Source organism: Triturus cristatus, chromosome 2_1, assembly GCF_964204655.1.
Source record: "Triturus cristatus chromosome 2_1, aTriCri1.1, whole genome shotgun sequence".
In the NCBI taxonomy this organism is placed as follows: Eukaryota; Metazoa; Chordata; class Amphibia; order Caudata; family Salamandridae; genus Triturus; species Triturus cristatus.
This window is the reverse complement of record NC_140581.1, coordinates 5,226,424-5,247,879: the sequence shown is the minus strand read 5'-3', so window position 1 is coordinate 5,247,879 and position 21,456 is coordinate 5,226,424. Positions and strand designations below refer to the sequence as shown.

Genomic DNA, 21,456 nt, shown 5'->3' with positions numbered 1-21,456 from the left:
TCCACCACGAACCTGAGGTATTTCCTGTGAGAGGGGTGTATTGGAATGTGAAAGTATGCGTCTTTCAGATCCAAGGTTGTGAGAAAGTCTCCCTGGCAGAGGAGTGGGAGGACTTGTTGTAGAGTGACCATGTGAAAATGGTCTGAATGTATGTAGGCATTTAGAGGCCGGAGGTCCAGAATGGGTCTGAGGGTCTCGTCTTTCTTTGGTATTAAGAAATATAGAGAGTAGACCCCTAGATTTCGTTGATTGACGGGGACCTGCTCTATAGCGTGTTTTTGCAGGAGTGAGAGTACCTCTTGTTTGAGCAGTGTGGAATGTTCTTGAGACATTGGACGGTGCCTTGGTGGGATATTGGGTGGGGTAGATGTTAGCTCTAGACAGTACCCTGACCGAATGATTTGGGTCACCCATTTGCCCGATGTTATGGACTCCCATACGTGGATAAAGTTTTGTAGTCTGCCCCCGACCGGAGTGGAATGGTCTGGGGGGAGCGGAGGGGAGTCATTGTGCGGGGGGGGTGGCAGAACGGGTGTTGTTGGTTTTGCCCCTGCCCTTATTGTTGTTACCCCTGTAACCACCTCTCTGATTGCCCTTTGAAAAGGTATTTTGAGGAGGGGACTTGTAGGAGGTAGAGGCGTTATCGGTGGAGGAGCCTCTGCCTGTGCCACGAAAGGACGAGCGTCGAAAGGAACGTTTGGAGGCTTGTGTTTGGAGTGCCCCCATAGACTTTGCTGTGTCTGTGTCTTTCTTCATCTTTTCGAGCGCTTCGTCCACCTTTGGCCCAAAGAGTGTTTCCTGGTCAAAGGGGTGATTGAGTATGGATGCCTGGACTTCAGGCTTGAACCCTGAGATCCTGAGCCAGGCGTGGCGACGAAGCAGGACACTGGTATTTATGGCCCTAGAAGCAGTGTCGGCTGCATCGAGGGCACACTTAATGGAGGTGTTTGTAATTAGTTTACCCTCCTGTATCAGGTCATGAGCCTTGTGCTTGTATTTTTCTGGAAGGTGCTGCATAAGAGCCTCTAGTTCGTCATAGTGTGCTCTATCATATCGCGCAAGCAGTGCTTGTGTGTTTGCAATGCGCCACATGTTTGCAGCTTGGGAGGCGGTGCGTTTACCAGACGCGTCCAGAAGTTTAGATTCTTTGTCTGGCGGTGGGGCATCTCCTGAGGATTGGGAGTTAGCCCGCTTTCTAGCTGTGGAGACAACTAGGGAATCTAGGGGAGCAGGGCCCTTGATGTAAGCAGGGTCTGTGGGTGCCGCCTTGTACTTCTCTATTCTAGGGTTCAGTACTCTGGCTCTGACAGGGTCTTTGAACACCTCTGTAGCGTGCTTGGTGACACCCTTAAGCATGGGTAAAATGGAAGTGGATTTGTCTTGTATATCAAACGTATCCAGTAGGAAGTCTTCTTCTACTGGTTCACTGTGCATGTCCACCCCATGGTAGTGTGCTGCTCTCTGCACTAAATGGTGAAACCCTAAGGAGTCCTCTGGAGGAGACGGTCTTGATGGGTTATAGGTCGTCCTGAGGTACATTGGGTATATCAGGGTTATTGTAATCCTCCCATGGATCTGGGGTCCCTGGTGGAGTGGGATCCATTGGGGCGTCCGCCGGGTAATTGTCCGGATCCCCATCATCCGGATCTGGGGATGGGGTCGGATCGTAGTGAGGTACAGGTGGCGGAGACCTGTGAGGTGGAGGCGGTGGAGGAGGTGGAGGGGGTAGGGGAGGCGGTGGTGGGGAGGGCACTCTGAGGGGAGAAGTAGCAGAGTCCTTCCTTTTGGGTGGAGGAGGAGGAGCCGGAGCATCAAGGCGTCTTTTCTTGGTAGTTAAAGTCAAAAGCCCAGTCTTTGGATCTTTGGACAAAGTCTTTTGTAAAGGGTCTGGTGTAAACAGAGCCAATGGTGTCGAGTCGTCTGTCGGCACCGGTGATTTCGGAACCGGGGGTTTCGATGGTCTGTGTGCGCCATGCTTTTTTGAGGTCTCCGGGTGTTTCGGCGTCGAATGATGTTTCGGCGCCGGAGCATCGGTGCCGACAGATTTGTGTTTGTGTTTGGTCGGCACCGAGTGTCCAGGCTTCGGCACCGGTGGTTTCGGAGTCGAGCTGGATTTGGCAGTCTTCGGTGCCGGATGCTGTTTTTCGGCACCGGGTGTCGGCTGGCTCGATCCCGAGCTGCCATGAGACTTTGGGAGCTTCGACACCGGGCCCGAAGGTGGGGTGATCGAAGTTTTGGTTTTGGTTTTGCCCAGGCCGGCAGGCGAGGGAGTAACCTGAGTCTCTTTGGTTTTCGGCGCGGGGGTGGGAGGGGGCATAGTACTCACGGCCCGCTGCGCTGGTGTAACGTCCTCCACGTCGGAGTCGTCGGCCTCGGAAGCGCTGACGACGTCTTCCTCCTGCTCGGTGTGTGTTTGCCCCGAAGCTTCGGCGTCGTCTCCGAAGATGTCCGGTGGAGCTGCAGAGGATGAGTGCGCCATGGTGCGTCGAGCTCTTCGATCTCGGATGGTCTTCTTCGATCGAAAAGACTTGCAGGCGGGGCAGTCTCTGGCCTCGTGTTCCGGAGAGAGGCAAAGGTTACACACCTGATGGAGGTCGGTGTGGGGAAATTTAGACCCACATTTTGGGCACTTTTTGAACGGAGTCCTTTCCATCGGCCGGGACCGGAGTCGCGGAGGGCCCGAAGGCCGGTGTCGATGTACGGGATGGAGAAAGTGCCGCTTCGAGAGATGAAGATGATGAAGGAACTCGAAGAATCGAGGATTTTCCGTCGAGGCTGGAACCGTAGAAGTTCGAAGCCGGAGCACGAAGTATCACATCCGAGCCCGATGGCGGAAAAAAACAATCTGAGGATGGAGCCGAAGCCCATGCGCAGTACAGACCGAAGGAGGAGTCACCAAACTCGTGACTTCCAAAGACTGTCCAAGAAGAAAAACAAACTGCAAACATCCGGGCCCAACACCAGATGGCGACCTATGCTAAGTGTACAATCTGCAGCTCATATGCCTCGAACAGAATATTTCTTTACCTTCAAACTCACTGTGGCTTTTAAGGCCGGACTTCTGAAGTTCCATAGGCACAAGATGTCTGATCTGAGATTCAAGGTAGAGGCCAGAATGTTCCTTTCAGCCCTTTGCACATAGCCACCTTCTTGATAAATACCCCCCCCCCCCCACATCCCCCTCTTGTACTCCCTACAAACCAACCAGGGTGATTTTAACCACAGAAAAGGCCGGCATAGGGACGACTGAAGATTTTAACAATGGACAAAACTAATCCAGTGCTCCCCATGCTCTCCTAGTGCACAGCACGTGGTATTCAACACCCTTTCAAGTTATAAACCTTTCCAAACCTGCTCCAACCTGTGATCATTTTAACATAATTTGTGTAAAAGAGGCTTGGGACAACATTTCAGCCCACTCTTTAAAAAAAGTTATATATATATATATATATATACACATTTAAACAATTCTGTGCATCCCAACTAACTGTAGAACCTATCAGTTAACTTCCAAAAAAGAGAAACCAGCCTTCTTTAACAGCTCCTTCCATCTGGCTACTCGCACCCTGGTAGCCATCCCTCCTGCGCCTTTCAACTAGCGCCATAACATCCCTTTGGAGCAGCGAAGCGCTTCATTCTTAATTCAAACAGACATTCAAGAGAAGAGAAACTTTGCTCACTATCTTCAAAGTCAATTGGAAATCCTCAGAGGAAAAGAGTATGTTTTTTCATACTTACTAAAATACTGTTCTGCATGTTCCGTACACAGCTTTGTACACATTAAATTTCAAACAAAACAAGCAATGAAAACAAACATCTACAAAATCAAATGAGTTTATCAGCTAACATTCATAATCTAGACAAAACAGGTTTGCTTACAAACGAAAACAGGCAATTTTATATTTAAGGTTTAAGAAAAACACCTTCTACAGAATCAATTTACTGAAATTGAATAAAGCCTGAATACTTTCCACTACAGGTGGGCCTGCAGGTCTGACAGTTAAAACTCAGTACAGAGGCATGGGGTGAGCTGAAACCCAGGGGTTTCGATGTCTAACACCTCCTGAAGGCTGCATGTGTGAGGGTTTCACTCCATCACTCCCCTCAAGCACAGACCGACTTCACAGCCGCACTGAGGGACAAGCTCTTACCCGGGTGAGCGCTCTCAGCCTGGGGGCATCTGGTTGCATAATTGAGATAAAATTCTGCTGCTTTGTTGAGATACTTGTAGAGTAAACTGGCAGGGAGACGAACATCTGGGTTGTTAATTATTAAAGGGAGAACATCACAAACTGGAAAAAATGAAAAGAAGACCTGGTTACTTAGTGAGATCCAACAAGATATTAATAGCACTGCGATACCATCCAATGACTACCAGCTGCTCCACACACACTGGGTGCTGCCCTCAGGCACCCTCAACATTTCCAATGGGAGCAATCATATATCCCTTTTTATAAAATATTAATGTGTGTTCTACGTTATCAGAGTAACATAAGCCACCTGTCCATAAAACATGTGATCAAATTATAGTTGCTTGTGGGTGAAAAAACATGTATATTTAGTAGGGAAAAAAAAGTCCACCAGAATTGTACTTTTAGCTGTGGTGCCCAAATAAAACAAGCATTTGCAATGCAACAGGTCTCGCATTACTTTAAGTTTGAGGTATTGGCGTTGCTAATAATGCAATGCCAATAGCTCAAACTCTCAGTAATACGATACCTATTGCATTGCAAATGCTTGTTTTTCAATGTATTTACTTTTTGAGCGCTTGTGGCCAAACTTTCAATTTAGTGTCCTTGCTACCGAATACAAAGGAGGACAAGATCTGTTTCTGTAACTTTTGGAGAAACATAACTACAAACATGAACTTGCATTTCAACACCCACATCACTTGCAGATCTCGAAGGCTGACCACAAAAACATTCTATTACTGAAACTATCTTCAAATCTGTGTCATGCAATAACCCACAACAAAAGCACTAATGAAGCAAGTCGTGGCCCACTTTAGGGTTTAAAAATCCATCCAATCCGGTGCTGAGATATTAGCAGTACATGGGAAACCTCTGAGACAAACTGAAGGTGCACAGCGAAGACATCCGTGGGCTCTTACTGGCGCTTACTTAGAGCCGGTGCTTTCCGGTGCTTTCACGGCAGCATAGGAGCGGCAATGTGGGATGCAAGCTGCAAATTAAGCACTGGCTCTTGGACAATCTGCAGCTTCATTGGATCGGGAACGTACCTAATCCCGTAGAGGTCAATGGGGTCACCAAAAGTACAAGTGTGACACACAGAAAGCCGTTTGACCAAAAGAAGTGTGGAAAAGGAAAGATTTTAGGTGCTTGCTTAAGAGTGAATATGCTACTTACCAGTATGCATCTGTTCTTGGCATGTAGGGCTGCTGACATTCATATCTGTGCATAGATCGCCGCCTAGTGTTGGGTCCAGATGTTTGCAGGTTGTTGTCCTGGAAGAGTCTTCGAAGTATCACGAGATAGGTGACTCCTCCCCTGGACCACAGTGCGCATGGGCATCCTCTCCATCCTTAGATTGTTTTTCGCCATTGTGGCAGTGATGGAGTAGATACAGTAAGTGATGACCATGCTATACAGTAATTCTGAGAGCTGCAGCTGCTACAGGCGCCGGGGAGGAGGGTGGGCGATATGAATGTCAGCAGCCCTACATGCCAAGAACAGATGCATACTGGTAAGTAGCATATTCAGTTCGAGGCATGTGGGCTGCTGAATTCATATCTGTGCATAGAATACATAGCAGTACCTGCTATTAGCGGCGGCTACCAGTGCCAGCTGCAGCAGTCTGAAAAAGAGTTTTTAGAACAGCCTGTCCTACAGCTGCCTGCTGTTTTGAGTGTACATCTACACAGTAGTGTTTGGTAAATGTATGTATAGTGGACCATGTGGCTGCTCTACATATTTCCTGTAAAGGAATGTTTCCCAGGAAAGCCATGGACGCCCCTAACTTTCGTGTTGAGTGGGCTCGTGGGGGAAACGTTAATGTGCGTTTAGCCTTTTGATAGCAAATTTGAATACATTTAACAATCCATCTGGCTATCCCTGCTTTGGAAATGGCGTTGCCCTTGTGTTGTGGAGAAAAGGCAACGAAAAGTTGTTTTGTTTTCCTAAAGTCCTTAGTTCTGTCTATATAGTACATGAGGGCCCTCTTTACATCTAGTGTATGGAGCATTCTCTCAGCGACATTTTGTGGATTTTGAAAGAAAACAGGCAGTTCAATAGTTTGATTCATGTGGAACTGAGATATTACTTTAGGCATGAATTTGGGGTTGGTACGTAGTACGACCCTGTTTGCGTGAACCTGAATGAATGGCTCTTGAATGGTTAGTGCCTGGAGTTCACTAACTCTTCTTAACGAAGTGATTGCTACTAGGAAAGCTACTTTCCAGGTGAGGAATTGAATCTCACATGAGTGGAGAGGTTCGAAGGGCGGACCCATCAGTCTGGCGAGGACCAAGTTGAGGTTCCACATCGGTGCTGGTGGATGTCTTGGGGGAATTACTCGTTTAAGTCCCTCCAAGAAGGCTTTGATGGCAGGCACTCTGAATAAAGAGAGGTGCTGCCTGTTTTGGAGATAGGCTGCTATTGCGGTCAAATGGATACGTATTGAGGTGTATGCCAGATTGCATCAGTATAGGTGTAAGAGGTAACAGATTATGTTTTGAATGGATGCGTCTAGCGGGTTAATGTCATTGTTGTTGAAGTAAATGACAAACCTCTTCCATTTAGCTGCATAGCAAGCTCTGGTAGTGGGTCTCCTGGCCTCCTTGATGATCTCCATACAGTCAGGTGGCAGGTTTAGGTAGCCAAACTCTAAGATTTCAGGAGCCAGATTGCCAAGTTCAGCTGTTGCGGATCTGGGTGCTGAATTTCGCCATGGTTCTGCGTTAAGAGTGCAGGTTTGATCCGCAACCTTTGATGCGGCACCACGGAAAGGTCTAGAAAGGTGGTGTACCATGGCTGGCGCGCCCATGTGGGAGCAACTAGGATGAGTGTCAGTGAGTGCTGTCGCAGTTTGCCTGCCACCAGCGGTATTAATGGCGCTGGGGGAAAAGCGTACGCAAATCTGCCTGACCAGTTCATCCATATCGCATTGCCCTGCGACTGTGGATGTGGGAACCTGGCGGCAAAGCTTCGGCATTTTGCGTTTGTTTGTGGCGAATAGGTCTATCTCTGGATGACCCCACTGTCGGAAGTACGGTTGGAGAACGGACGGATGTAGTTCCCACTCGTGCATTTGGTGGCTGTGTCTGCTGAGCAGATCCGCCATCTGGTTGTCCTTGCCGGGGAGGTGTTCCGCCATGAGGAATATGTTCCTCTGAATGGCCCACTTCCACATGCTCTGAGCCAGATGAGACATTTGTGGAGAGTGTGTTCCTCCCTGCTTCTGTATGTAGTACATGGCAGTCATGTTGTCCGTCCGGATCAACACGACTTTGTTGCACAGGTGTACTTTGAATGCCTTCATGGCTAGGAAGATTGCCATCAGTTCCAGAAGGTTGATGTGCATCTTCTTTTGTTGTGTCGTCCATAGTCCCTGCACTGTATAATTGAGTACATGAGCTCCCCATCCCTGGAGAGAGGCGCCCGCCGTCAGTATCATTTGTGGAACAGGCTCTTGGAACGGTCGGCCCTTGCAAAGGTTTTGTGGATTCCACCAATGCAGAGAGTTGTATGCCCGACCGCTCACCAACACTAGGTCTTTTAATTGCCCATGAGCCTGATTCCATTGACGTGCCAAGCACTCCTGAAGCGGGTGCATATGTAGTCTCGCGTGCGGGACTATGAAAATGCAGGAGGCCATCATGCCTATCAACTGCATGAACACTCGCGCAGGAAGGGAGTGTAGAGGTTTGAACTTTGAGATCAGCAGTTGCATGCTGTTGATCCTCACTAAATTTGGCTGAGCTGAGGCTGCCAGAGTGTTTATAGTCGCGCCTAGGTACTGTCGTACGTGTGCGGGTTGGAGATGTGATTTTGGGTAATTTAGTGAGAATCCCAGACTGTGAAGAAGGTGAATGGTGCGGGACATGTGGCTGGCGCATTGCTGGGCTGACTTTGCTTGAACAGCCTGTCGTCCAGGTAAGGGTAGACGTGAATGTGTTGTCTCCGTAGATGAGCAGCCACTGTAGCTAGGCACTTGGTGAAAACCCTGGGAGCTGTTGTCACTCCGAAGGGGAGAACTTTGAATTGATAGTGCTGTTCCTGAATAGTGAACCTGAGATATTTCCTGTGTGATGGGTGTATGGGTATGTGGAAGTACGCATCTTTGAGGTCTAGTGTGGCTAGGAAGTCTCCCTGGCTGAGCAGCGGGAGAACCTGCTGTAGGGTGAGCATATGGAAATGCTCCGACAGAATGTAGTGGTTGAGGGGTCTCAGGTCTAGTATAGGTCTGAGTGACCCGTCCTTTTTTGGGATTAAGAAGTACAGAGAGTACACCCCTGTCCCTTGCTGGTTGACGGGCACGACCTTTATTGCACCTTTTTGCAGCATACTTAGCACTTCCTGCTGTAATAATGCTAAGTGCTCTTCGGACATAGGACGGTGCTTTGGTGGTATGTTGGGTGGAGTGGAGGTTAATTCGAGACAGTAACCGTGTTGGATAATGTCCCTGACCCACCTGTCTGTGGTGATGGTTTTCCACGTGGACAGGAACCGCTGGAGTCTCCCCCCGACAGGTGTTTTGTGGTCGGGGGGAAGGGAGAGGGCGTCACTGTTTGTTTTTGGGGGAGGACCTGGTGTTGCCGTAACCACGCCCTCTGCCGTTGGTGCTGGAGCCACGATATCCACCTCTGTTGGTTTTATCGTAGGTACTCTGTGTGCCCCCTTTAGTGTATTGCTGCTGTGACCCCTGGCCTCTAGCTGCTCCTCTATTCCCGGGGTGACGAAAGGAGCCACTACGAAACTGATGCGTTTGCAGAGCCCCCATCGACTTCGCAGTGTCAGTGTCTTTCTTTATCTTTTCTAAGGTGGTGTCAACTTCTGGGCCGAATAAGTAGTCGGGGTTGACTGGCTGATTCAGGATGTTGTTTTGAATCTCTGGTTTGAATCCTGAGATTCTTAACCAAGCGTGTCGGCGTAACATGACGCTGGTGTTAATTGCCCTTGCTGCTGTGTCGGCAGCATCCAGTGCGCACTTAATGGATGCGTTGGTAAGAAGTTGTCCCTCTCTGTATTCATCTGGCAGATGCTGGAGTAGTGATTCTAGCGTGTCGTAGTGTGAACGATCATAGCGGGCCAGGAGGGCCTGTGTATTGGCAATGCGCCAGATGTTTGCTGCTTGAGCTGCAATTCTTTTGCCTGAGGTTTCCAGCACCTTGGACTCCTTGTCTGGGGGAGGAGCATCACCTGTTCTTTGTGAGTGTGCTCGTTTGCAAGCGTTAGCAACCACCATGGAGTCCCGAGGTAACTGACCTCTAATGTACATAGGGTCTCCGGGGGCAGGCTTGTATTTTTTTTCAATCCTGGGGTTTAGCACCCGTGCCCTGGTTGTTTCTTTGAAAATGTCCTTTGCAGGTTTGAGAACTCCTTTTAACATGGGCAGAGTTTTGACAGTTCTCTCGGAGGAGGCGAAAGTGTCCACTAAGAAGTCTTCCTCAACAGTGTCAGAGTGGAGTTGCACTCCATGATTGGCGGCAGCACGTTCTATGAGGGCATTGAAGGCAGCAGTGTCCTCTGTGGGAGATGTTTTGGCGCTGTAAAGCTGCGTGTCCTGGGTATCTGGCGCGGTACCCTGGTCTGTAGGATCATCCCATGCTTGATCTGGGTCCTGCTGCTCATCAGGATCGACATCCCCAGGGTAGGTGGTATCATCACCCATGTAGTCCTCCACTGCATCTGTGTCGGAAGGCGTAGGAGAAAAGGACTGGGGATCCTGATAGGAGGTTTGCAAGCGTTCATACAGAACCGGTTCCGACTCTGCTGGCAACTTGTGCTTCAGAGGTATTCTGTAGGAGTCCAAGCCCTTCTCTGGCGTGATCTTCCGTTTGCGGAGCATCAGTCTGCCAGTGTCGGCGTCGATGAATTGTGGCTGTGAAGGCTCAGAAGGTGAGTGTCCAGGAGATGGGGACTGTGTCTGGCGGACATGTGTTCGGATCTCGAACATCTTCGGCGCCGTGGATGGCGGCAAACCAAAAGTGATGTTGGTTGGCGCCGAGGGTGCGTTTGGAGCCTTGTTCGTGTCGGGGCCCGACGTGGATCGGAGTGCTGCCCGTTCCCTGATGCGTTGCAACGACGCCACGACTTGTCGCACCGAGAACGCCGAAGGTTCTTTGGTGCTGGTCGGTACCGTGGAGGTAGGCGTCGACTGCTTTGGAGCCACAGGGTCATCGATCCGAAGAGAGGTATCAGGGGTCGTTGGAGTCGATGACTTGGCGTGTGCCGCCGTATTCGAAGTGGACGCAGAGGGAGCGGCCATTTTGACTTTGATGGTCGGGGCTGACTGCTTCGGTGCCAGGGGCCGAGGCGCTTTTGTGGGACCGAGGGCCTTCTTTTTCGGGTCGGTACCGATATCTGCTGCAGCGAGTTCGGCGCCGAAATCCCTCTTAGTGCGTTCGGAGCCGACGGTCTTAGTTGGCTTCGAAGGAGTGGAGGTCTTCGAGGGCTTCGAGCCGATCACGGCCAGTTTCACTTTTGGTTTCGGTGGAACTGGTGCGACGATTGGTTTCGGTTTCGTAGAAGGGAATCCAGTCGTCTTTGGTAATAATGGCTCATGCTGGATGTTCGAGGCCGGGCCCGAAGGCGGGGCCGAAGAACTTTGGGATTGATCTCGGGTAAGGCCCGGAGGCGATCCCTCGACCTGAGCAGTAGAATGACGCACTTTGACGGCCTCCGTATCGACGGGTAGGCCAGGCTCTTCGCTAGAGCTATCTTCTTCGGCCCCAAAGGCCTCATCGTAGTCTCCTACCTCGTCGACAGCTTCTTCCCTGTGAAAAAGCACTTCATCGGTGTCTTCCGATCGGGAATCGTGTTCGGAAGCGGGGCTGGAGTTTACTTCTTCCATGCTCTCTACATCCTCGTCCTCGGTGCTGAAGATGTTGGCCGGGGCAGGCGCCGATTGCTGCGCCTCTAATCTCGCTGCCCGTCGATTCCGGAGAGTCTTCTTCGATCGGAATCGGGCACAGGCCATACATTTCGATTCGTCGTGATCCGGTGAGAGACATTTGTTGCATACCGGGTGGACGTCGATGTGTGGGTATTTGGCGTGGCATACAGGACACCGTTTGAATGGGGTCCTCGATTCCATCGTCGATGTAAGGTCGATGTTCGGATCAAACGGATCCGAAAGGCTGGAAGAAGTTTCTAAACTAATGAAGAAAGCAGTCGATACCGAACGGGAACAGTACCGACGAAAACTAAAGGCCTTTTGGCCTAAAACTAAATTTTCCTAACTTGAGCTAAGATAAGCACATCCGAACCCAATGGCGGAAAAAAACAATCTAAGGATGGAGAGGATGCCCATGCGCACTGTGGTCCAGGGGAGGAGTCACCTATCTCGTGATACTTCGAAGACTCTTCCAGGACAACAACGTGCAAACATCCGGACCCAACACTAGGCGGCGATCTATGCACAGATATGAATTCAGCAGCCCACGTGCCTCGAACCAGTTGTAGTGCTAAAAGATACAGATTTAACGCAGGAAATGTCCACGGGGGCAGAGCTGAAAAGAAGATAGCAGCCGACAGAGCGGTGCGGCCGACAGAGCGGTGCGGCCGACAGAGCGGTGCGGCCGACAGAGCGGTGCGGCCGACAGAGCGGTGCGGCCGACAGAGCGGTGCAGCCGACAGAGCGGTGCTGCTGGCACACTACTTTTTTTGCAGACTACAAAACGTTTTATTTGGACAGATTGGGCAATGTTGCATGGTTTCATTTGCTAATGTCAATCGTTTCTCAAAAAAACTGAAAATGTGGAACATCCTCTTTCTTGTTAATAAAATCATATCACATCACAGGTACAAAAATCGTTATTTAGCAGACTTAGCAAAAACATACGTTCATAAAAATTCCCCTCAAATTTCACTAATGAAATATGTCACACCTTTGATGGCAAAATCATACGTATGGATTAAATGCAATAATGAAAGAGGAAGCAAAGAACTCTGGCTACGCATGTCGGCACTAGAAAAGTTATTGGGACTAAAATGGTGTCAGAAGTGTCCAGCATAGTGTGTTTCTTACCAAATAACTTCCTGAAGCAGTTGACCGGGGACTCCTGCTCTTCAATACTTTCTGCCTCTAACAAGGTTTCCCCGAGGCTGACCTATTGTGAAGGAAAACAGTCAACACTTGTAAAAACATCTCAAACACAACACAGTACAAAACAAAGCACAACTGTGCATCAGGGTCCAGGTTAGACTGCACACAGGCCGGGCGGGGGACGCGGATGCCAAAGGAAGATATTTTTATAGCAAAGGCAGAGTACTTCGCTGATACTATTTTGAAAGCTCCCAATAGCACAAGAAGTATTTTTAAAATAATGAAGTATATGGTTAATCCAGATTGCTCTAAAAACAAGATTCACTCCACTCAGGACCTATGTGATAGCCTAGCAACCTCTTTAGAGGACAAAATCAGAAAGATCATTGAGGGACTCAAAATGGGCAATTTGCCTGAGGAAGACGTTCCCAGTGGTAATACTAGAGGTTCACTATATATAAAAAAGCTGAGAAGGGCAGGGATGGAAAACCCGAGTTCCTTAGACCACCTTAGGACATTCTCAGTGGAGGATTTTAACAGAGTGGCTCTAGGTGTCTCCTCAGGATCACCTATGGACCCACTACCACACAACATCTGGAAGGAACTGGGAACAGAAGTGTTCCCGATACTCCGGCAGATTTGTAATCAATCCTTGTCCAATGGGTCAGTGCCGGCTTGCTGGAAACAAGCGATGGTGACACCTCTTCTGAAAAAAACAACGCTTGATCCAATTTGTCCAAAAAATGATAGACCCATTTCTCTGCTACCCAGTAAAGATCATAGAGCGACTGGTCAGTAGGACACTCTCCAAGTTCCTAGAAACCAATAACATTCTGGAGGACGTGAAATTTGGCTTCCGTCCCGGACATGGAATGGAGACCGTTCTGGTGACCATGTTGGTCGATCTTCGAATCCGAGCAGACAGGGGACAATCAGCTATACTGATTCTGCTTGACCTGTCTGCCACATTTGACACGGTCAACCATGAGATCCTTCTGGCCAGACTCGAAGAGGTTGGGGTAGAAGGCACAGCGTTGAGGTGGTTTCAATCCTACCCGTCTCATGTCCCTCCTTATCAATCTGAATTTACCAACATTCTGCTTGGTGTCCCTCGGTGATCTGCGATCAGCTCAATATTGTTTAAATCTATATGAGCCCTCTGCTTACTGTCATAAGGGCTCACAATGTCAATATTGTAAACTACACAGATGATATCCAACTTATTCTATCACTAGAGGGGGACCAGTCTATATCCTTGGAAGACTTCCATGCCTGTATGCAGGATACGGCCCACTGGTTGAAAGAAAACTCCTTACAATTTAATGCCGATAAGACCAAGGTCCTTAACTGTGCAGCAGGGAAGTTTCCCCCGCCACTTCCCATCAATTTTTGGCCCCTACCAACAGCCACCCCACTGGCTCCCTGTGAGACAGTGCGTAACTTGGGAGTTATGTTCAACGACAGACTGAGCCTAGAAACACAAGTAATTAAAACAGTGGGAGCTGCTTTTCTATTATTAGAGCCCTTCGTAAGATTCTCCCGTTCCTACCAGCCCAGGCCCGAGCGCTGACAGTAAGAAGCACCATCTTGAGCAGGCTGGATTACTGCAACGCCTTGATGCTGGAGTCCCCAAGATATTTGATTGAGAGACTACAGAGGATCCAGACACTGGCAGCTAAGCTAGCTTTGAGAAGGCCACGACGCTCATTTGCCTCCAAGACTTTGTCGCAGCTGCATTGGCTTCCTGTATTGCAAAGAGTACAACTGAAGTCGCTTTGCATCGTGTTCGAGGCTCTGCATAGGGCTGGACCTAAACAAATGCAGAACACATGTGCTTGGTATGCTCCTGCTCGGAGCCTCCGCTCTTCCTCCGCCAAGTTGGTGAAAGTGGCAAGATTTAAAAGAACAAAATGAGGAGGTAGGGCTTTAGCACCGCAGCTGCGCGGCTCTGGAACAATCTTCCACCTGAGATGAGACAGCTGGAAGATCTTCTTCAGTTTAGGAAAAGGCTGAAGACATGGCTCTATCCTGGAGCATGATTTCACTCAATCTTCTAGATACCTTCGGCCAACTTTGCCCCACGTACCATGAACTCAGTTGGGCACACGTATGATAGCGCCAGGATACCCGTAGGGTGATGGTGCGCTCTATAAGTGACGATAACAAAGTCTTACACTACCACTCAAGAGGTGAAAGAGTTGTATGCTAACCCGCCGCAGCTGGTAACAGTGGTCATTCTGGTATAATGGTCATCCTTCCAGGCCTGCCCTCTTTGTGCCAAGATAACCTTGTGTTGGGTATCAGGGAAAGGTAAGTTATCTGGTCTTACACTAGGCAGGCAAGTAGGAACTGCACCACGCAGAACCTTCACTAGGAGATGAAGAGCATTAGAACAGAAATCAGCAAGCCTCTCCTACCATTCTCAAATTACAGAAGCAAAAAAGGGGAAAAACACCACTAGCATGAAAGCGAACGAATACACTTCAGAACGCAACAATAAAAAAAACATGTGAACCTTAAACAGACACAAAACCCGGCCATAAGCATCCCCTGTGCTGACATGCCACCCCAGCATCACTGCTTCACCCCACGGCACACGCCCTGCACTTTATAAATTATCACATGGGTATATTTAAGATGGATGTTAGACGGACCGGGAGGGTCGGCCGAGGACAAGGGGAGAGGTCTCCGGGGAGAGCCGTCTCCAGCGATCGTACAGATAAATAACTTCCCCCCCACAGACAGACACCACACAAGGAGAAGATTTAGCGTTCTTTATAGGCAATTTCTTACGGTACGATGGAAGGTACAAGGAGGTCTGGACTCAGGGGTCTCCTCGATTCAAGTCTCTCAAGATGGGGAAAGGGGGTAGCGGGACAGTCTGGTTACCAGTCTTGGTAGTTGAGGTGGTATGGTGGATAGCTCACAATCCTCGAGCTCGGTGTTCTAGCTGGGACGGGCCGCGGCAGCGCCAGCAGGTCCCGGTGAAGATGGTTGATACACGGTCCGCGGCAGCGCCAGCAGGGCCCGGAGAGATGGTCGATGTACGGTCCGCGGCAGCGCCAGCAGGTCCCGGTGAGGATAGTCGTTACAACGGGCCGCGGCAGCGCCAGCAGGTCCCGACGAGGATGGATGTTGCAGAAGGCCGCGGCAGCGCCAGCAGGCAGGACGATAGTTCACAAGATAGGGCTACGGCAGCGCCAGTAGTCCGTCAAGGCTGAGTTCTCTCGGTGTCTCTCGACTCCAGGATACAACTGCCGTCCTGCTCCGGAGCTGCCCTAGTTATAGGTCTGGCGCCCTTTGATGTCCGGACCCTCGCACTTGGAGGTCGGAGGGTCCGGGATGAAGGTGTCCAGACACCCAGCAGGGGGTGGAGCCAGCGCCTGGGGGAGCTGGAGGCGATCGGCACCTGGCGGGGGAGAGCCCTTGACGCTTCGTTCTCCCATTGACCTGCCAAGTGGTCCGCTCACCTCCTGGGTGGATGGTGGTGCCGGGATGCCGGGGCCGGCTAGGCCCAGGGTTAGGGTCGGGTGGAGGCCACGTGGCCTCGTGGCGCAGAGCCCAAGATGGCGGCTTGATCCGGCCGGGGGAGCCGGTGGTGGCTCGGTCCCGTGATATATGGAGGTCCGGGGGCAGGAGTTCCGTCGGGAGACGGAGTGCGGGTGATTCGTGTGGGTCACGCCTGGCGGGCCGGGGCTTAGGCCCTGTCATGCGGGGAGGGAGCAAGCCCTTCGTGTGGCCTGTCCAACATGCGTCCCCCCCAGCTGAAGGCGGGGAGAGTCACCCATCTTCCTGGGGACTCTCCTCGTCGAGGCGGAAGAAGCGTGACAGGCCATCTGCGTTGGCGTGGTCTTGGCCCGGTCGGTGTTCCACGGTGAAGTCCATTCCCTGCAGGGAGATGGACCAGCGCAATAGTTTTGGGTTCTCCCCCCGCATCTGCATCAGCCACTGCAGGGGTCGATGGTCGGTTTGTACCCGGAAGTGGGTACCGAAGAGATAGGGCCGGAGCTTTTTGAGGGCCCACACCACTGCGAAGGCCTCCCTCTCGATTGTGCTCCAGCGCTGTTCTCGGGCCAGGAGACGTCTGCTGATGAAGGCCACCGGCTGGTCATGGCCCTCGGGGTTCAGTTGGGAAAGAACCGCTCCGATGCCGTGGTCGGAGGCGTCTGTCTGTACAATGAATTCCCGACTGTAATCGGGGGCCTGGAGCACAGGGGCGGTGCACAGGGCGGCCTTCAACTTTTCGAAGGCCGCTTGACAGTCGGTGGTCCAGTTAATCCGCTTCGGCTGGTTTTTGGACGTGAGACCCGTGAGGGGCCCCACAATGCTGCCGTAGTCCCTCACGAACCGCCGGTAGTAGCCGGTGAGTCCCAAGAAGGCTCGGACCTCGGTCTGGGTGACGGGGGGTTGCCAGGACTGGATGGCAGCAATTTTAGGTTGCAGCGGGGCCACCAGCCCGCTTCCTACCTGGTGCCCGAGGTAGGTCACGGACCCTTGACCAATTTGGCATTTGCCAGCCTTAATCGTGAGGCCGGCCCGCTGGAGGGCCTGCAGGACCTCTTGGAGGTGGAGGAGGTGGTCGGACCAGTGGCGGCTGTACACCGCGATATCGTCCAGGTAGGCAGCGCTGAACTCCTCGAGCCCCGCCAAGACCTGGTTTACTAGACGTTGAAAAGTAGCGGGGGCATTCTTCATGCCGAAGGGCATGACCTTGAAGTGGTAGTGGCCATCGGGTGTAGAGAAGGCAGACCGTTCCTGAGCCCGGGGTGTGAGACCGATCTGCCAGTAGCCCGCTGTTAGGTCGAAGATGCTGAGATAGCGGGCGGCCCCCAGCCGGTCGATCAATTCATCTGCTCGGGGGATAGGATGAGCGTCGGTCCGGGTGACAGCGTTCAAGCCCCGGTAGTCGACGCAGAATCTCAGTTCCGGCGTGGTGCCGGGGGCAGCGGCTTTGGGGACCAGTACAACTGGGCTGGCCCAGGGGCTGTCCGAGGGCTCGATGACCCCTATCGTGAGCATTTTGGCCACTTCTTCTTGGATGCAGGCCCGTACCCGATCTGGCACGCGGTAGGCCCGGTGTCGGACAGGGGGACTGTCCCCGGTGTCCACGTCGTGCAAGCACCAAGGGGTGATCCCGGGGGTGAGGGAGAACAGTGTAGCGAACCGCAGTAGGAGGTCCCGGCAGCCCTGGCGTTGCTCTGGGGTGAGGGCATCGGAGAGCCGGACCCCGTCCACGGAACCGTCGTTCTCCTGAGTCTTTAGGAGATCCGGGAGGGGTTCGGAGTCTTCCTCCGCCCCACTGTCCGTAGCCATCAGGAGGCTGAGTTCTGAGCGCACAAAGTGTGGTTTGAGTCTGTTGGTGTGGAGGACCCGAAGGGGGTTCCGGGGGGTCCCCATGTCGACGAGGTAAGTGACGGGGCTTTTGCGCTCGACCACTTTGAAGGGCCCCGTCCACTTATCTTGTAAGGCACATGGTTCGGTGGGGGACATCACCCACACTTGTTGACCAGGTTCGAACTCGACGGAGGAGGCATTGCGATCGTACCATTTTTTCATGTCCTCCTGACTGGCCTCGAGGTTCGCTTTTGCCATCTCCCTGAAGCGTCGGGTCTGATTGCGGAGGGCCAGGAGGTACTTGAAGACGTCTGGAGGGGTCTTTAGGGGGGCCATCTCCCAACCTTCTTTGACTAGGCTGAGGGGCCCTCGCACAGGGTGCCCGTACAGGAGTTCGAAAGGGCTAAAGCCGAGGGACTTCTGGGGAACTTCTCGATAGGCGAAGAGGAGGCACGGGAGTAGTACATCCCACTGGCGACGGAGGGGCTCTTCCAATCCCCCAATCATCCCCTTGAGGGTGCGGTTGAATCGCTCCACTAGTCCGTTCCCTTGGGGGGGATAGGGGGTCGTGAATCGGTAGGTGACCCCGCACTGTTGCCAGAGGGACTTCATATATTTCGAGATAAAGTTCGTGCCTCGGTCGCTGACGACTTCTCGGGGGAAGCCCACTCGGGAGAAGATCCCCATTAGGGCCCGGCCAACCACCGGGGCTGTTACAGTTCGTAGGGGCACCGCCTCGGGGTAGCGGGTGGCGTGGTCCACCAGTACCAGGATGAACCTATGTCCTTGTGCCGTGCGGGGGTCCAGGGGCCCCACAATGTCTATTCCTACCCTCTCGAACGGGGTGGTGACCACTGGGAAGGGTTGCAGAGGGGCTTTCAGCTTACGGCCGCTCTTTCCACTGGCTTGGCACGTGGGGCAGGACCGGCAGTGGTTAAGGACGTCGTTCCGCATCTTCGGCCAGAAAAAGTGAGTCACTAGGCGACTGTAGGTTTTGTCCCGGCCCAGGTGTCCAGCCAGGGGGACATCGTGGGCCAGTGTTAGTAGGAAGTCTCTGAAGCGGAGAGGCACCACCAGCACTCGACTGGCCCCTAGTTCTGCGATTCTTTGTTCGCTGTATAGCAGGTCGTTATCCCAATAGACCCAATGAGTTCCGGTGGAGTCCCCTGCGCTCTGGGCGCTGGCTTGCTGGCGGAGCCCCTCGAGGGAAGGGCAGGTCTTTTGCTCCTGGCGGAACTGCTCTTGGGTGGGCCCCCCTTCTTGACGCCACTGAGCCAGGCCGGGGAGGTCCTGGGGTTGCGCGACCCCTTCGGCCGTTGGTTCTGGGGGGTTGGTCTCGTCGTGGTCCTCTACTGGGGCGACCGGGGGCGGAGGTGCTGGCCATTCTGGATCTTCTGATCGGGGGACGGCACGGGCGGCCATGGACCGGGTGGTTACGCAGGCCCAGTCCGGGAGGCCCAGCATCCCCAGGTGCTCTCTTCTTTCGACGGTGGCCCACGGGGAACTCTCAAGGTCATTCCCCAGGAGGCAGTCCACGGGTGCATCATCCCGGACCGTCACCTTCAACTGGCCGGAGACCCCTCCCCATTCGAAGGGGACGCAGGCCATTTGACACAGACTCTCGGAATTGTCGGCTGAGCGGACGGGGCAGAGAATGTTCGGCAGGATCTGCTCGGGCTTCACCAGGTGACAGCGGACGGCCGTCACACTGGCGCCTGTGTCACGTAAGGCCTCGGCCCGACGTCCATTAATGGTCACCCATTGGCCATATTTCCGGGTGTTGGCGGGTAGGGGGGCCCGCGGAACCATGTCCTTTCCCCCTAGGCATGCTAGAACCATGGCGGCCGGTTCCCACTCTTGCTGGGCCGGCTCATATTCTTCCTGTTCCTCTGATAGTCGTTCTTCCCCCAGGGCGGCGGCCGCTACCTGGCGGGGCTTTGGTGTTTGGTTCTGCGGGCAGCTCGGGTCATTGGCGTAGTGGCCGACTCGCTGGCATCGGTGGCACGTGACGTTGGCTCGGAACCCCGGGCGCATCGGGGGGTTGCCCCGCCCGGCCGGGGGCGGGGTGCTGGCCACGGGTGTTGCCGGGATGGGGTCTCTCCCTCGCCCCTGGCCTCCTCCTCCTGCCCGGGGACGGTGCTGGCCTTGGTTGTTTCGGTTTTGCTCGTGCGGTCCTCTCCGGCCCACTCGGGTGCTTTCCCATCGGTCAGCTTCGGCGGCGAGTTGCCGGGGGTCAGTCAATTTACTGTCGAGGAGGTGCTGCCTGAGCTCGACGAAACAGTTGTTCAACAGGTGCTCCCATACCATAAGGTTAAAGAGTTGCTCGTAGGTCGTTACATGGCTCCCCTTGATCCAACCCTCGAAGGCTCGGCTGAAATAGTTGACGTACTCCACCCAAGTTGTACCCGGGATCCGGGTGCAGTCTCTGAACCTCTGGCGGTACATCTCGGGCGTGAGGCCGTAGCGGGTGAGGAGGGCAGCCTTCATGTGGTCGTAGGACGACATCTGGTGATCTGGGAGCTGCAATAGGGCATCGCGGCCTTCGTTGACGAACCTCCCCCATAGTCCGGCTCCCCAATCACTCCGGTCGATCCGGTGGGAGGTCATGGCGATCTCGTAGGCTTTGAACCACTGTTGTATGTCGTCCTCTCGGACATATTCTCGGACAACATCCTTGGGGATGTGGACTTTTCTCTCGGTTGCTCCCGGGGTGTGCGGTCGCTCAGGCACCCCCGGTTCTTTATTCTGTTTCCGGAGTTCTATTTCCGCCAGTTTGCGCTCGTGTTCGAGTGTTATTCTTTTTTCCTCGAGCTCTCTCTGTCTCTGTTTTTCTTCTCGCTCTTCTCGGAGCCGCAGATGTTCTAGATTTAGTTTCTGCTCGGCTAACTTTAGTTCACCGTCCATCTTGAGTCGTGCCATTTCCAACTCATGTAATCTGGTTCTTTCTCTTTCTTGGATCTCCTCCTGCGAGAGGCCCGTTCCCCGCTCCTCGGGAGCCGTGGCGTTCCCCTCTGGTGCGTCACTGTTTTGGTCGGGGGATCCGGTGACCCCAGTTTCTGCCCACGACTCAAGGGCGCGCTTTAAATCGTCTTTGGTACTCAGGCCGGTGGTAGCAATGCCTAGTTCCATGCAGAATTGTTTAAGTTCGCGGTGGCTATATTCTTCCAACTTATCCATTTGGAACTTTTCAGTGGAACCGCTATCTTTGGCTGACATCGTGGTTTTGTCGTGGGGTGAGCTACTCTCTGTACGATTACGCGTTTGATTCGGATCGCGCCGCTGGCCACCAATGTTAGACGGACCGGGAGGGTCGGCCGAGGACAAGGGGAGAGGTCTCCGGGGAGAGCCGTCTCCAGCGATCGTACAGATAAATAACTTCCCCCCCACAGACAGACACCACACAAGGAGAAGATTTAGCGTTCTTTATAGGCAATTTCTTACGGTACGATGGAAGGTACAAGGAGGTCTGGACTCAGGGGTCCCCTCGATTCAAGTCTCTCAAGATGGGGAAAGGGGGTAGCGGGACAGTCTGGTTACCAGTCTTGGTAGTTGAGGTGGTATGGTGGATAGCTCACAATCCTCGAGCTCGGTGTTCTAGCTGGGACGGGCCGCGGCAGCGCCAGCAGGTCCCGGTGAAGATGGTTGATACACGGTCCGCGGCAGCGCCAGCAGGGCCCGGAGAGATGGTCGATGTACGGTCCGCGGCAGCGCCAGCAGGTCCCGGTGAGGATGGTCGTTACAACGGGCCGCGGCAGCGCCAGCAGGTCCCGACGAGGATGGATGTTGCAGAAGGCCGCGGCAGCGCCAGCAGGCAGGACGATAGTTCACAAGATAGGGCTACGGCAGCGCCAGTAGTCCGTCAAGGCTGAGTTCTCTCGGTGTCTCTCGACTCCAGGA

The 21,456-nt window shown here is 52.9% G+C and overlaps 1 protein-coding gene across 3 annotated transcripts in view; it reads right to left on the bottom strand.

Annotated features, from left to right (window-relative positions):
- Positions 1-21,456, bottom strand: part of INTS10 (integrator complex subunit 10) — a 457,110-nt gene that overhangs the window by 226,550 nt on the left and 209,104 nt on the right. For all 3 annotated transcript variants that reach the window (XM_085627594.1, XM_085627598.1, XM_085627600.1), the window contains exons 5-6: positions 12,208-12,289; positions 4,152-4,292 (exon numbers count right to left, since the gene is read on the bottom strand). In XM_085627594.1, the coding sequence (XP_085483720.1) occupies positions 4,152-4,292; positions 12,208-12,289 (223 nt within the window). The remainder of the gene's footprint in view (positions 1-4,151; positions 4,293-12,207; positions 12,290-21,456) is intronic.